The sequence below is a fragment of the Ranitomeya variabilis genome, chromosome 2 (genome assembly GCF_051348905.1).
Source record: "Ranitomeya variabilis isolate aRanVar5 chromosome 2, aRanVar5.hap1, whole genome shotgun sequence".
NCBI lineage: Eukaryota > Metazoa > Chordata > Amphibia > Anura > Dendrobatidae > Ranitomeya > Ranitomeya variabilis.
The window spans coordinates 801,887,873-801,905,824 of NC_135233.1; the positions used below are offsets into that span (position 1 = coordinate 801,887,873).

The 17,952-nt window shown below is 39.7% G+C and overlaps 1 protein-coding gene across 31 annotated transcripts in view; it reads right to left on the reverse strand.

Annotated features, from left to right (window-relative positions):
- The window catches only part of RIMS1 (regulating synaptic membrane exocytosis 1), a 535,376-nt gene that overhangs the window by 12,769 nt on the left and 504,655 nt on the right, over nt 1–17,952 (reverse strand). For all 31 annotated transcript variants that reach the window (XM_077289909.1, XM_077289904.1, XM_077289921.1 and 28 more), the window contains 2 exons: nt 14,057–14,198; nt 11,551–11,663 (listed from right to left, as the gene is read on the reverse strand). In XM_077289909.1, the coding sequence (XP_077146024.1) occupies nt 11,551–11,663; nt 14,057–14,198 (255 nt within the window). The remainder of the gene's footprint in view (nt 1–11,550; nt 11,664–14,056; nt 14,199–17,952) is intronic.

Below are 17,952 nucleotides of genomic sequence, written 5' to 3' on the forward strand. Positions count from 1 at the left end.
AGTGATCCATTGTCAGAATGTGACTGTTCTAGAGGAGTCATAAAAAGTAGGGGTAATATACATAAGTGCTGGTTAAGGTCTACTGAATTACTGAGAGAATAATAATATGTCTAACATATAATAACAAGTTGAATAAAATCATTTACAACATTCAGTAAACATACAAGTCAGATGTTATGCTATCATCTACACTTATTAATGACTCTATTCTCATTATGAAGTGCCTTGTAATTGTAAGAAATACTGTCTGGTTTCCTTTTCTTGGCGGTTCTTTATTGTAAACATCTGAGCTCTTCAAGATTTAGTCTTACATTCCAGAACTTGTAAACAATACTGACATATTAAAGCAGTCACTTGTCTTCTATAAACTGCTTAAACAGGAGCTAAACGGAACCCAGTGTGTTAAATAGACAGTAGATGGTGCCAGTACAATACATTAGAACAGGCGTTTGTATGTGCTCACATAATACTGATACAAATTCTCCAAGAGAATTCATCTATTTTTATTGCTTCAATATTCCAGTTCCAGTGTTCAATAATATCGAAGAGAATCAGATAATATATATTAAGCCTCCAAACATAGGGAATTACATTTATTACACACACTGTCTAACCTTGAGGAAATTCCCCGGTTTTAATAATATTTATACTGTTTTTAAAAAAACTTAAATTCTTGTAATTTTTCTCATTAACATGAGTTTTTTTAGATTTCTTTTTTAACATCTGATCCTTCATATTCGTTTTGGCAGCATTCCTATGTGTTCTGGTTTGGTGTTCTTTTGCGTTCAATTGAAATGAAATTTGTTTCAGGCAGTGAAGTTAAGAAGCTTAGGGGATTCTGAATTTGTGTTAGGACAAGGAAACAGAACTTTTCACAGGCTATAAATATGATATTCCACGACCCATATAAAACTTTTAAGGGACGAATATACAGAATATCAACAGTGTGTAATATATACTCACTGTTAGGATTCTGCTTTTCGACAATCTCGATTGCCACGTGATCACTCATATGTGATTTGCATACTTGTGAGCACGTACCAAATCGCTTACTCTCCTCTCAGTTACCTCATTTGATATTTCTGCATGTGACAATCAGATATACATGCAAAGTAAAAAAAAAAAAAATCCTATTAAGAGTGACTACACCGTTAAAACTTATACTTGACAGGGAGGAAGAAAAAAGAAAAGAAAAAAAAAATACACATACATTAAAAAACAAAGAACTTACGCTTTGTGAGTGGCAGATTACCACCACTCACAAATATTTCAAGAAGTTTATTCCACTTTTTTTCTAGCTATCTATTTCAATCAATTGTGGAGTTTCCTCAGTCAGGAATCCCATTTAAACATAGAAGCATAGAAAAATTCCCCCCAAAAATGGAGAGCAGACATAGCGACACATTCGAAAGCTATTGGTGGTACTTATTTCCTTATTAATAACTCAGGTGAAAGCTATGCTCCAGGTGATGAAACATGAAGGAGCCACACCTCAACACCGGGTCTGACATCAATATTATGTCAGCAGGATCACGTGGTAAGATCTCCCAACTTGTAACAACGTGACGTTCCACACCCCCTAGGGACAGATAAGGTCAGCTTGGCACAGTTTTACATAGACCCTCCACTCCCGGTCCACACAGGCGCAGGGAGGTACGGAGGGTGAGAGGATGTGGCCACCACAATCACTGATGTGGCACCACACTCACCCACAACAATAACAGGCTGAGAAGCCACTTTCACTAGCCCAAGTGAAACAGAACCTTATCAGCCCGGCAGGTCTTCCACCAATTCCTCGTTCGATATATGCCTGGTCCATTAACAGGGTTATATCGAGCCAGAAACCCGCCCCAGTAGCATGTGAGATTAGGCCGAGAAATGGACGTGTGGATTCGTGGATCGAGATAAAAGAGCAGCCCAAGGTTAAATTATATATTTACTGTAATAGCCTTAAGGGCACCTAGACAATACACTATATATACAAAATGGTTATACATATATAATGGTCAGATATGCAAATTCTATAGTGGCAGGACAAAGGTTATAAGCTGAACATAGTCAGTTGTCAGTTAGATGAAAAGCTTGCCTTGCAGGGAGCGGCTTCCACATGGGAGGCTTGTCGACCCCTCTGTGTGTGAATTGTCTTCACACGATGTGTCATTGCGACCTCCCAGAGAAAAAGCAATAGGAAATGCTTCACACAAGCATTTAACCCACTGGGTCACTCCCCTCCTGCCCTCTGGGCTGAACCTAAATCCCCTACCCTGGAGGTTTGAAGATAAATCTTCCAAAACCTAAGAAAAATCAAAATGCCTTTCTGGGCGGTCCTAGGGCAGCGGTTTTGACCAGGCCCCTGCTACTCATAGACACTAAACACAATTTTGCTACCAAGCTGCTTGTTGCTGTTCTATGTATCTCCCTTCCTGTGTGTGTTAGAAAGACTCGAGACACAGACAGGCGCTTACCCTGGTCTTGGGATCTCAGAAATATATATGATATGGACACCTTTATGAATTCCTAGCTGGCTGAACAAAGGACTTAGGTATGGCTTGGATGCACAGGGGTTCTTCCTGTAGAAGGTTGCATACCAGCTAGCTAGGTGGGGATGTGAATCTTTTAGTCTGAAACTGGCCAGGTGTCATGTTACCACAGCATGCGCTGCAGGATTTTTTATAATTCCATGCCCAATAGTATACAGATGATTGTCATGGAATTATGTTTCCAATATTCTTCACACTCCTGCTCTCCTGTGTTCTGGGAACAACACTTCTGCTGCACTTCTCTATTCCTGAAATAACACTTCTCAAGTCACACAAACCAGCCCATTGGATGTATACATATTTTTTAATCTGTTCTTTTTAAGTAACTTAAGTATCTTAAGGTTTTTCATAAAATTACTATTTCTTTTCTTATGGACCATTTTTGCTGTCTGGGCTGAAAAGATGGAACCATTAAGTAATTCATTTTATGATTCTTATGATGTAAGTTGTGCTGCTGTGATACCATAATTTCCCACGGGATCAATAAAGTGTATCGTATCGTATCGTATCGTATCGTATCTGGACTCTATGACTTGAGAATTACTATCAAGTTAGCAATCATTGGAAAAATAATAAAACAACTTTAAAAGGCTGATTCAGCCTTGAATTGCTTGGTCCATTTACGGATCTTAAGAACAAGAGTAAAAAATTGCCCCCACATCAGACTGATCTGAGTCCGATTGATGTTTTTTAGAGACTGGTGATGGAGGAACTTAGGGATCTTGAAAGAAAAGATCTGAGAAATAAATTTAATATGACAAAGTCTGAAATGACTGCACTCTGCACGTTAGAGAAGGACTACACAATTACCATTAATCAATCCGTTAAGGGGGGCAATGTGGTGATTATGAACACAGCAGACTATCACAGTATGTGTAGCAAGATGCTACAGGATAGGGAGTGCTATAATATTTTGAAAGTAAATCCACAAAGTGATTTCATGCTGGAGCTGGGGAGACTGGCCAAGGAGGGCCTGGATAACCGTGTCATCAGAAAGCAAGATCATGATTTAATTTGCCCTATATTTCCTACTGTGGTGACCTTTTATAGCCTACCAAAGATTCTCAAAGGTTTGAACCCCTTAAAGGGGCATCCTATTGTTTCAGGTGTGGACAGTCTTACCCAGAACCTAAGTGTCTGTCTCAATCATATTCTCAAGCCCTTTGTCACGGGTCTCAATTCATTTATATGTGACACCAGTGACCTCTTGAGAAAAATAGAGGGCCTGACTCTGGACTCGGACATAATGCTGGCTAGCATTGATGTCAAGTCATTATACTCATCCATTCCACATGATATGGGTTTGCTGGCAGTGGAATTCTTTCTCCATAGTAGAGGTCGATAATTTCAAAATCACAATGACTTCATTCTTAAAGCCTTGGTGTTCTGCTTATCCAGGAATGTCTTTACCTTTCACAGGAAGTATTTCCACCAGCTCAGGGGTACAGCAATGGGGAGACCCTGTGCCCCATCATATGCCAATCTTTTCCTGGGCTGGTGGGAAAATGTGGTCTTTGGAGACATCCCTGTGGAGGGCAGTGAGAATGTCACAATGTGGACTCATTTCATAGACGATATTCTAGTTATCTGGAGAGGGGATTCGGCACAGTTTAAAGAGTTTGTGGGTAAGCTGAATATAAACAATCTCAATTTACATTTCACATTTGAAATTGGTGTGGAAAAACTTCCCTTTTTGGACTTACTGATCCAAAATAAAATCAATGAGAAATTGATGACTCAAACCCATAGGAAAGCAACTGCCACAAATTCACTATTAAGGTGGGAGAGTAATCACCCTTTACCACTGAAGAAAGTAATCCCTAAAGGGCAGTTCATGCGACAGCGAAGCAATTGCTCCAATGACGCTTATTTTGAGGTACAGGTTGCAGAGTTGGGCGACAGGTTTGTGGAGAGGGGCTACCCAAAAAGAATTCTCATTAAAACCTACAAGGAAACTCGTGAAAAGGATCGTTGAAGTCTTTTGAATGCCACACCAAAAAACACTGGTAGAGATGACACATGTAGATTTATTACTACATATTCCAACAGAACCTACCAAGTAAAGAATATATTACAGAAACATTGTCCCATCTTACAGATGGATGAAGATATTGGTGGCATTGTGAAATCAGCTCCTTCAACTACTTACAAAAAAGGCAGTTTGCTTAGGGATAGGCTTGTACATAGCTACTACACCGCACAGGATGACAGAAATTGGTTACAATCAACCATTAGAGGATGCCATAGATGTAGTGGATGCTTAGCCTGTAAATATATTTCCCAAACCAAGACTCTTAAAAGTAATATTACAGGTGAATCCTTTGACATCAGATCCTTTATCAACTGCAGGTCCAAAGGGATCATCTACAAAATCAATTGCCGATGTGGCATTGAATACATTGGTAAAACTAAGAGAGAATTTAGAAGAAGGATGGGAGAGCATCTCAGGGACATCACTAACCAGAGAGACACTCCACTGGAGAGACACATTAATAATCTTCACCTAGGCAATCAGAGTGTAGTTAGCTTTGTGGGGATAGATCAAATGAAGACACCACATAGGGGAGGTGATTGGGATTGCAAAATCTTGCAAAAAGAGTCTCGATGGATCTTTTGGTAGAACACTGTCACCCCGAATGGGCTAAACGAACAACTTTCGTACACTTGTTTTTGTAGCTAAGGGCCTTATAGGGTCAGAGTGAGGAGGGACAGCCGTCACAGAGTGGGGGCGCCATTTGTGCAGGTTTTTTAGGGTGCCAACCTCCACTGTCAGGTAGCTTTCAGCTAGTTGGTTAATAGATGGTATGTTAGGCACATTACTCCTATTCCCACCATTGACAACCTCTCTAATAATTTTCTGTGCTTTGTTTAACCCAAATCCCACCCCATTGTCCCTCATCCACATGCCTGTCGCTCAGTCTGTATTCTGTTTGCTCTGCCTTGACTAGTGCTTGCCTAATTTCTGAGGGATTTCCTTCAATTAATAATTTTTGCTCTTGTCAATTTAAATGCTGTTGGTTCAGGGATAATTTATTCTGTGTATCGGGACACCTGCGCCTCTTGTCCTTATTGCTAATCATTATTGTTTTGGATTTTTACATGTTTTGCCCCCTTAAGGGTGATGTTGGTGTAGTATTATGATTGATACTCCCCACCAAGTATTTATTATACATGTACCCAAATCGCAATGTCAGTGCTATGATAAGGATTTTGGCCCACATGTTCAATGTGTACACTCATTTCAGTCAGGGAGGTTAGTGGGGAGTGTCTCTCTTTTTTATGTCCCACCCCCTGCATTATGAGTGCACAATACACGCCAATGTAGCGCCACCTATCAGTGCGTCTTGTATACATGCTAGAATTCAGGTCAGGTGCTGCCCGGAAGTGACATTCACTCGTCAGTGAAGCTTGCGGTTAATGACAGGGTGCTGCGTTCTGCCGAGCAGAAGTGTTGCCAGCACATATGATTTAATCACGGTGCTTCACTGAAGAAAGCATGATGCCTTATCACACCGCACAGTGGTCTGAGGATCAGAGACCAGTGGTCTTGTGGTGCCATCATGGTGGGAGACCCCACCTTTATGCTATAGACTCCCTTGAAGAATTTTATAAAGGAAACCCGTTGGGAGCAGCGCACCTTGCCATATAACTTATCCCCAATGGATCACTGTGACAAGATACGTCGTCTGATACATGCTCTCATTGATTAACTGGCTCATATGCATAACCATCAGGTCAGACTGTTTATTGTCGTGATTATCAGCAATGGAATTCCAACATTATTGTCTGACATTTGTACTCAGGTCTGCTATTACATTGCCTGCATGTTGTCATTAATTGGATGCTGCCAGGACTTATTGTCATATATGATGGTCAGTACTGATGATATTACATGCAATTACTAATTGAATTGTTGCTGTTTATGTGTTGCACTATATTCCGCACTTTTGGTCCATTTGAACTATATTTGTCTATGGTTTTATTAGCCTTTTGATTAAAAGTCAAGTTTTATTTAATAGTAATTTAGTAATTTATTATTTTTCCCTCTCCCTGTGGGTGGAGATAAGGGGAGGGGGAAAAAATACTAAATTACTGATAGGGGTTTGATATAAGTCTCCAAAAATAATGGAAGCAACGGAGAATATCCTCATAAAGCAAATAGATGAAGCTGCGACTCAAGGAGAAGTCATTATTATGGGGGACTTCAACTACCCTGAAATAGATTGGGGAACGGAAATCTGGAGTTCCAGCAAAGGTAATCGGTTTTTGACAACTATGAGAGACAATTACCTTTCACAACTGGTTCAGGACCCAACAAGAAGGGGGGCACTGCTAGACCTAATATTAACCAACAGGCCAGACCGCATATCAAATATAAGGGTTGGGGGTCACTTGGGGAATAGTGATCACAAAATAATACGTTTTCATGTATCCTTTAATAAGATGGGTAGTAGAGGGGTGACAAGGACACTAAACTTCAGGAGGGCAAATTTCCAACGGATGAGAGATGATCTTAGTGCAATTAACTGGGACGATATCCTGAGACACAAAAATACACAAAGAAAATGGGAGACATTTATTAGCATCCTGGATAGGACCTGTGCACAGTATATACCGTATGGGAGTAAACATACTAGAAATAGGAGGAAACCAATATGGCTAAATAGAGCTGTAAGGGGCACAATAAGTGACAAAAAGAAAGCATTTAGAGAATTAAAGGAAGTAGGTAGTGAGGAGGCATTAAATAAATACAGAAAAATAAATTCTGTAAAAAGCAAATCAAGGCAGCAAAGATTGAGACAGAGAGACTCATTGCCAGAGAGAGTAAAAATAATCCCAAAATATTCTTTAACTACATAAATAGTAAGAAACTAAAAAATGATAGTGTTGGCCCCCTTAAAAATAGTCTGGGTGAAATGGTGGATGAGGATGAGGAAAAAGCCAATATGCTAAATGACTTTTTTCATCAGTATTTACACAAGAAAATCCCATGGCAGACAATATGATCAGTGATAACAAAAATTCCCCATTAAGTGTCACCTGCTTAACCCAGCAGGAAGTACGACGGCGTCTAAAAATCACTAAAATTGACAAATCTCCGGGCCCAGATGGGACACACCCCCGAGTACTGCAGGAATTAAGTACAGTCATTGATAAACCATTATTTTTAATCTTTAAGGACTCCATACTAACAGTGTCTGTACCACAGGACTGGCGTATAGCAAATGTGGTGCCAATATTCAAAAAGGGACAAAAACTGAACTCGGAAATTATAGGCCAGTAAGCTTAACCTCTACTTCGGGTAAAATCCTGGAGGGTATTCTAAGAGATGCTATGCTGGAGTATCTAAAGAGGAATAACCTCATGACCCAATATCAGCATGGGTTTACTAGGGACCGTTCCTGTCAGACTAATCTGATCAATTTCTATGAGGAGATAAGTTCCAGACTGGACCAAGGGAACGCTGTGGACGTAGTGTATATGGACTTTTCAAAGGCTTTTGATACAGTGCCACACAAAAGGTTGATATATAAAATGAGAATAATGGGGATAGGGGAAAATATGTGTAAGTGGGTTAAGAGCTGGCTCAGGGATAGGAAACAAAGGGTGGTTATTAATGAAGCACACTCAGACTGGGTCGCAGTTAGCAGTGGGGTACCACAGGGGTCAGTATTGGACCCTCTTCTTTTTAACATATTTATTAATGACCTTGTAGGGGGCATACAGAGCAGAATTTCAATATTTGCAGATGACACTAAACTCTGCAGGGTAATCAATACAGAGGAGGACAATTTTATATTACAGGATGATCTATGTAAACTAGAAGCTTGGGCTGATAAATGGAAAATGAGCTTTAAAGGGGATAAATGTAAGGTCATGCACTTGGGTAGAAGTAATAAGATGTATAACTATGTGCTTAATTCTAAAACTCTGGGCAAAACCGTCAATGAAAAAGACCTGGGTGTATGGGTGGATGACAAACTCATATTCAGTGGTCAGTGTCAGGCAGCTGCTACAAAGGCAAATAAAATAATGGGATGCATTAAAAGAGGCATAGATGCTCATGAGAACATAATTTTACCTCTATACAAGTCACTAGTTCGACCACACTTAGAATACTGTGTACAGTTCTGGTCTCCAGTATATAAGAAAGACATAGCTGAACTAGAGCGGGTGCAGGGAAGAGCGACCAAGGTTATTAGAGGACTGGAGGGTCTGCAATACCAAGATAGGTTATTACACTTGGGGCTATTTAGTTTGGAAAAACGAAGGCTAAGGGGTGATCTTATGTTAATGTATAAATATATGAGGGGACAGTACAAAGACCTTTCTGATGATCTTTTTAATCATAGACCTGAGACAGGGACAAGGGGGCATCCTCTACGTCTGGAGGAAAGAAGGTTTAAGTATAATAACAGACGCGGATTCTTTACTGTAAGAGCAGTGAGACTATGGAACTCTCTGCCGTATGATGTTGTAATGAGTGATTCATTACTTAAATTTAAAGGGGGACGGGATGCCTTTCTTGAAAAGTATAATGTTGCAGGGTATATATACTAGATTCCTTGCTAGGTTGTTGATCCAGGGAACTAGTCTGATTGCCGTATGTGGAGTCGGGAAGGAATTTTTTTCCCCAATGTGGAGCTTACTCTTTGCCACATGGTTTTTTTTTGCCTTCCTCTGGATCAACATGTTAGGGCATGTTAGGTTAGGCTATTGGTTGAACTAGATGGACTTAAAGTCTTCCTTCAACCTTAATAACTATGTTACTATGTTTATTATTTATCCACTTATTGCTGCCATATTATTTATTTCGTTAGTGGTTTTCTATCATACCCATTGCTTACTATTACCTATTGAAAATTACTATTCCAGGAAAAGAGGGGTGCAGGAACCTAGATATCTTCACCTGAGTTAATAACACGGAAATTAAAACCACAAGTGGGCATTGTGGTGCTATGTCTCCTCTCCATTTCTCCATGCTCCTACAATCAGATAAACAGAGGACAGTTGAAAAATGTGGTTGGACAACTCTGCTACTGGTTAATATACTCTTACACACAACCATTTTTACTGAACTAATATTTACAGGATTATACCAACTCTTGGGAGACAAAACCCATAAATATAAGTCAGACAGAACATTATTGTGCAGCTTGAGAGTAAAGCAATGCAATAAGTTCCTAGGCTAGCAAACTAATGTTACTGTGAATGAGTTTTACTCCAACCCGAAGAATGCTGGGCTTGGGGCAACATCTAAGATAAATGTTTAAGCAAATGTATGTAATTTTAAACTTAAGCCATATAATCCAAAAGCGGAGACCAGTAATATCCAACTGTGTAGAAAACCTGAACATTTTTTCACTTCTGGAAAACTTCTATTTCTAAGCACACCTACTACAGAACACTGTGCTGGCAAAGTAATCAAAAGAAGACTTGCAGATGCCATCAGGTAGGAGGTGGTTCTCAGAATACCAGGCCAGCAGTTATAGATTAATGAACTGATGTGGAAAATGGTTTGGGTCCCGCCAAGTAATTCAAATCAAATCTAGCTGGCTACCACAACCAAACTATTATTTAGGCTAATGACAGGTTAACAGCATTGGGTGGAATATAGCTGATCGCTGTATTAAAAACAGCAGCGAGAAGTCACTTGGACAGGTGGAGCCACTCTTTGGAAGAGTCAAGATGAATGACAATTCTCCTGGATTGATTGATGGCCCACAGATGAGGTACATCATCACTAGCCACCTAAAGTGGTATTCCATACATGCACATTGTGCAAGTGAAGTGGAGGCCAGTGCACTGCATAAGCACATGTAGGTCAATGGAAGTGGCTTGTGATGATGTTTTACAACATTCTGCAGTTCTGTTGTTTTTTTATACCAAAAGTTTGCTGAATTCTGCAGCGTAAAGATAGTAGATTTCTCCTGAGATTTCCACCTTGTTATTGAAAGTAGTTTATTTTATGGTCAAATCTATTTCACAATTCTCATAAAAATCTAAATATTTTATATTTCAAAGCTGAAGCGATTTCATGTATTTTGGTACTATTATGTATGCACAGTCATTGCCTTGAAAATGCTGCATCTCTTGGCCACAATGATCTCATCATTTCTAAAATGAAACAGTTAATGTGTAATTATACTTTGTGCTGCCAGAAAAGTCAGCAGAATGTTCAGTGCCCATATGTTACAAGTGCTTGAAGTTTGGACATAATGCTGGGCTTGTCTGAAAAATGTTTACAATTATGTAAACATTTCCACTATAACACCCTGCTTCCCAAGATACGAAGAGTACCAGAAGATTGGTGTAGCCACCAACTTTTTGACAGGAACATTAAGCTTCACATCAGTAAATCATTGATGGCCTTAGGATAGGTCATCAATGTCTGATTGGTCGGGGTCCGACACCCCGGTCAATCAGCTGTTCTCCGTCTCGGCGGCCATCGCCCAGAATACTCAATTATGGAACTGCTCTGTCTTCTGATAGTGGCCGTGGCTGAGTACTGAACATCCGTCTCCTATTCAAATCAGTAGGAGGCGGATGTGCAGTACCTATGGGTCGCCACTATCAGAAGACGGAGCAACTCTGCAACTGAGCAGTCCCGACTGGCGGCGGCTGTCACCGACACTGAGAACAGCTGATTGATGGGGATGCCGACCAATCAGACATTGATAGCCATAATCATCAACATTAACAGAAATAAACACTTGATCACTCTGTTTGTAATGACTCTCTATAATATATGAGTTTCACTTTTTGTATTGAAGAACTGAAATAAATTAACTTTTTGATGATATTCTAATTTTGTGAGAAGCACCTGTACATCACTGGTTGCTAAAGTCAACGGTTTTCTGATTCTGTAATCATCTGAACCAGGTCAACTAATGTAAGTCTAAAATACAGCATAAGATGTTATTAAACATTATATATTTCTGCCATTTAAATAAGATGTCCACAGCATTCATATTTGGGCACAATAGTCTTTTCTTGATACTATTCTTACCCATTGCAGGTGTTGCCAATGTCTGTCGACCAACAAGTTGAGCAGGTCCAAGTCCATCCAAAAAGTCGCTGAACTGACTGTCTATTCCCAATCTTACTCCTGGAAATATTAAGCTGGAAACAAAATATATATAAAGATCTCGTATCAGGTTGGAAACATTTAAATTCCTTTATGTTCGTACTACATTTCATCAGATTTAATGTATTAAAACTCAGTGAAATTAGAGTGAATCTGTCATCATATTCAGCTGCTTTATGTAAAGACAGTATACTATATGGGTATACTAACTATATTGGTAGAGTTCTGTTCTTAAATCAGCAAATCAGCCTAAAATAAAAGGTTGTTTGCTAATAGAAGCGATCAGAGAACACACTGGACACATAATTTATGAGTCTGATATACTCATGAAGTGGACACTTCTGTCACCCTTCTCACAGTTATTGAAGGGCTCCTGGGTATGTAACCTTCACAACACCTAGATGTCACCAGCCAGAGGGACTGGAAAAACTCCTTTTATTAAAAGGACTGCCTGGGATAAAGATACTAAAGAGCTATTCTTAGGACAAGTAATCAATTTCAGACTACTGGGGGTTCTGGCCCACCACCCCAACCATACTTATAGGTTATAGATAGGCCATGAGACAGTGTACAAAGTGGTGGTTTGCTTGCTGTTTTTAGGTGACTGTGGTACTGTTCAGAAGTACAAATACAAAAGGTCTATGTGTCACAGCCCCATGCCAATATTTTACAAGGACTAAGTTCACAGTACAGTACTTTGAAGCAACATTAAAGACTGTTAGAGAATTGTATTATTCCATAGTGCTTGCTAATCTTCCGAGAATTGGGGAATTTCTCATTCCCTGCCATTACAATTCAAGAGAACAGAGAATACACCAGAGATTACACTAAGCAATAATAGGTCCTCTTCCATGAAACCGCAGAAGCAATTAAAGGTTTTATAGGAAAAGCACCATGAATCAATGGGCCACTAATGTTACTGTATATTACTGGGTGATGACGCGTTTCAGTAGGTCAGGACCTTTTGGCACTCTGCAGCACTTAATGGTATCACATGGAACAGAGTGCAGATGGTACACACATTCAATTTATCCTGCAATGAAATTAGAGATAAGTTTGGAATACAGATTCTACCTAAAATATACTGTACAATATATGCTGAGACTTAATCAATGCGTCTACACACTTATGTCTTGAGGTCATGTTTGATTGTTTTTTTAGTAACCAAAACCAGCAAAAAGTTAAACTTTGGCTACATTCACACCATGCTAGCTCCCAAACAATGGGCCCTTAAAGGAGAAGTTTTTTTTATCAGACTTGATAGAAAGGCATGCAGACTAGTGAATGGCTAGCTCAGTGACAAGTCCCAGTGATGGCACCTAATGCTTGCATCACATAGGCAGATCATGGAGCTTAGGAATGGGAGTGGTAGGGGCTTGGTGAAGTGTTTCTCTCTTCTTTTTTTTTCTGTAGAACAATCTGATCATTAGGTGATTTGTTTTTTCATCCCTAAACATCAATTTTAAGGGTATCTGCACACAATGTATTTTTTTTCAGGCAAATTTGGCTTGGAATCCACCTAAGAAGGGTTGCAAAACCACTGCAAAAAATTAACATAATGCAAAACAACATTGTAAGGCTGCCGTCACACCATCAGTATTTGGTCAGTATTTTACATCAGTATTTGTAAGCCAAAACCAGGAGTGGAACAAAGAGGAAAAGTATAACAGAAACATATGCACCACTTCTGTATTTATCACCCACTCCTGGTTTTGGCTTACAAACACTGATGGAAAATTCTGACCATATAGTGCTAGGCTGACGGCAGCCTAACACTGTAAAAACAACCTTGCTGTGTACATGTTCCATCTTTTGTTACTTCTTTTAACTACTTCAGGGTTTGTAAACCATGAAGCAGTTAAAGTAATAAGTTTATCCTTAGGGTGGCTTCTGCTAGGAAGAGCCACTCGCTAGTAACAGTTTAACTTACAGAGGAAAAACCATGGCAAAACCACCATCGAAGATGCTCCAGGAAAGCTTATTCCTAAAGGGGTTTTGCTTAGGAAACCCTTAGCTGATGAGTCAGCGTCTTAAAGACATCATGTGCATATACCCACGAGACTTCTGCTTGCCCAGTGCTGTCTGCCCAAACCACAACCAGTTGAATTATAAAAAGAATTGGGACAGAAGTCAACGAAATGTTGTGGCTAAGCTTTACTGTCCTTCAAAAATGAAAACAACTCATATGGTGACCTAAATATCCTATGAATAACATGAATATAATGAAATACTCTTTAGATGTGATATTTTCTCTTCCAGTTCACATCGGTTGACATCTATACAGCACTGACAATGATGTGTGAGGTCAATCCATTTTATGAGACCTAGGAATCACAACTGCTGATTCTTTTTTTGTTTGCATGGATAAATTGAAATGTGAAGTGATAGTAGACATATTGTTGTTAATCTTCCTCCACCATGTACTTACTTTCCCTCAGAGCTGTAACTGTTAATACTTCCATCTGTCGACTCTCGGCTTGGCTGCCGCACCATACGACTCCTCATTTCAGCTGCCATTCCCGTCTCTGTGCTTCTCTGAATTGTACTTTTGAATTTCTTGTTGCCAGAATCTATTGAAGTAAATGAAGATTTCGTTAAGTGATACATACCGTAGTAATTACTCTCTTATTGAAGACACCAACCAAATCCACTGAACTAATACAGAAGCAAAGGATAATATTCTAATATTTTCATATTAATTCAAATACAGTTAAGAGCAACAAAGCACCATCTATAAAAGCTGGTGAACGACATTAGTAGAATTAGACAAGTAGTATAAAAAATATAATACAAGGTTTATGGTTAGTCCATTCTAGGACATTTGAGAGTTTTTTTCATGGAAATCCCCTTTAAAGCTTTCAGTTGTACTCTGATGACCGCTTTTAATTTGCCAAATGGACTTTATATACAGTATATTAGTCCAATACAATAGATTGTCCGTGCATATTTCGTTGTTTTCATGCTTTTTACACACTATGTACACATATCTTTAATTGGTCCAGATTTGCAATGGCTACGGCCATACGGATAGATATTTGACATTGATTTACAGTATCAAATTGAAACCAGTAATTTATGATCTATTTTATTTCCCTTCAAAACAATGTTAGATGAGAGCCTTGTCCGTACGGTTCCTTGAAACATCTGGCTGCCTTCCAGTTGATTTATTGATAATTTTACTTATATAACAGCTGAAAAGATTTGGCTTTCTTATTTATTTCAGAATATCTATCTGCTAGAATGAGATCAACCTATGGCCACTAAGCATAGATAACTAATTCTGGATCACCCATAGACTATAAACGTTTGGGTGGACCGCATTTTAAAACGTCACTGCAGAGTAAACACGCACCACACAAACATTTATAATTTATGGGGAGTCCAGAAGTAGTTAAGCACTCTCACTCAAAATGTCCTCCTGAAGAATCTGTATGTGTATCCTTCCTCTGGATAATAAATTAATGTTATTTGAGAAGACTATTACTCATGATGTTATTAAAATTAAGCGGTATGTAACTGCATGGGAATAACAGTATAACTAGACCTTTTCATTTTCCTTATTCGTCATCAGGCTTCTTTATTTATCATAAAGGGGTTGTCTGGTGTTAGGCTACAAGTCTGCAGCCACTCGAAATGACCGCAGACTTGCGAACTCTCACATCGCACTGCGGTCTCTGATCCCGGTGGTCATGTGACCACAAGTATGCAATCTGCATACTTCTGACCACATTCTGACTAGACTGTGTCTGCCCTTGCTCAATACACTTGATTTGAGTGAGGTCTAGTTGGCATGTGACTACGTGTAGGAAAATCACATACTCGCAGTCACATGCCCGCCGCGCCCAGCACCAGAAAATCCTCAAAGCATGCATGAAAGCATGCATGAAAACTATGCAACGTGTCCAAGACATAAAAAAATTCAGCCACTATTCATTGATGACCATAAAATGACCCATATATTCAAACAGAAATATCGCAGATGCACAGTATAAGCGATATGGCAATGTAAAACTCAAATAAATAAATATACAATACAAGAGCAGTGTACTAAGTTTTACTTATAAGGATTAGGTATCGAGCAATCAGCCAAGATGACCATATTCTTGCGCAAAACAAGTTTTTTCATGTTAAAGGAGAATGTCACGGGGTTACCGCGACAGTGTGAAGCCAGAAGACCGCAGTGTCTGTTTGCTCCTACTCAGACACTGAGAAGAAGCCCTTCTCCTTCATTTTAAATGTGTTTATTTCTTCTGGCATAACAGGTGTTAATTGGCCATGTTGGAAATCCCTGTGCTCACAGCTGAGCTCGGTTAGCCACTCCTTTCCCCTTTATAATTTGGGTAGTTACAAATCCTTGTCAAAGCAAGCGTTTGCTGCATGGCTAACGGAGGGAGAGGAGTTCATATGAGAAGGAGAGTTAGAGGAGTTATCTGTGACTGTTGTTCGGTTTGTAAGTGTGGTAATTCCCTATCCTTCTCTATTTTGGTTTATTCCCCTACCTCCATGTCTCAGTGCATTCCTCTGTTATATGTAAGTGAATATTTGTATGCCTGGAGTTTTCCGTTAACCCTTGTTTGTGTTGCCTTGTTTGTCGGGTTGGTGTACTACGGTGCCCAATAGCACCCCTGTTCCCTGGGTCGGGAAAGAGAACAGATGGAGGGCTAACTCAGGAGATAAGGCAAGGGTGGAGGCCCTGGTATCTTCACGTTTAGAAGTGTCCCGGGGAGTAGGGTGAGCTAGGGCGCCCTCTAGTGTTAGAGACAGGGAAGAAGCCCCTGGTCCCAGGTCACCCGACAGCTGTGTCGTGACAGAGAACATGATCTGTCTACAGCTCTGGAGTTGTGGATATGTTGTGGATATGTTAAGTAGTAATAATTTTCTTCTAGTTGGAGATCCACAGGTGGTGATACTCAGGCTATGCCCATTCTGTTCCTTGGTTCTCACTGATATTTATAGGTTCCCTGCGTAAAGCTCAATATATTGACTATGGAAACACATTAGGAAAATATATGCGGGTCCAGCAAGGCAATTGAAAGGAGCTGTAATTCCATGTAAACCTTCTGCTGGTTTTCCAACGTTGTACAAATCTTAGTTGTAACGGCTTTTTATTCACACAAGTAAATAACAATAGGAAATTCCACAGCATCTCTTTAGATTATTCTTAAAATGAACCCCTGATTGGGTATGCAATTTAAAGGTACGAGAGTACAGTGTGGCATTTACACTCATTGAAGCATTTTTGAAAATGTCAGTAGTTTTGCGGAGTTGCAAAATGTAAATACATACATATTAACCTTTTGCATTGTGTAACTGTTGTGAACGTACCTGAACCTGAACATGAAGGTATCGTTCCTGTACGATGAGAAATATCTGTGAGTACATATACACACAGACCTCTAGTACTCTTATGTAAGCCGAATGGCTTTTAGAAAATAACATTCGCTCCAATGCACCAATGTTAAAAAGCAGATTGCCCGAGTTTTAATGTCTTTTGAGAACATAATGTGCTTTGTGAAGATTAAGAGCAATTCCAGTCACAGCTGATATTAACATCAACGGCAAAGTAAACAATAAGTAAAGTGGTAAGGACACTGTAAAATCCTGTTTTACTAAATGACTTTGGATTCCAATCTGAACATCACTCAGAATGGAGTAGAAAATGAAATGGTCATGGTATTGTCAAACAACGTAATCTCATTTGATAATGTCTTAAGCAGGCAATCTGCAAATCACATCCAAAAATGATGTTGTCTTACAACTAAAAAAATCACTTCCTGAAGATAGTGCTGATACACCACTGACCATTTAATGGCCATCAATGTTAAAGTTATGGAGAACTCCTTAAATGCTTGCTATTGGTTAAATACAGGTGACCGGTCACTGATCTGAAATATATCTTGTGATATGGCTGAGGCTATTGCGTACCACCAGTAGCGGCAGGACATGTGACCGCTATTGGGCCTGCGAGGTGGGGCATTTCACTTTAATGGCATCTGCAACCGCAGCGTGCTGATACAGTGGGATACAATGGTGCAACAGGGACTGTGGGAGCAATCATACTATATGGGGACAGTGGGGTCTTCATACTGCATGGAGGGCGGGGGGTGTCATACTTGGTGGGATGCTTTGCAAGCATCATACTGTGCAAGGCCTGAGGCACCATCAACCTTGGGGTGAGGTGACAGGAGGCATCATATTGAAAGGGTGGACACTGTGCACTTGGGTATGTAGAGGAACAATTACTGTTTTTAAGTGACATAATACATGTCCATCTCATGGGCTTTAAAGGTCGGGTAATATTCCCTTCTGTGCCTTTGTATCCTG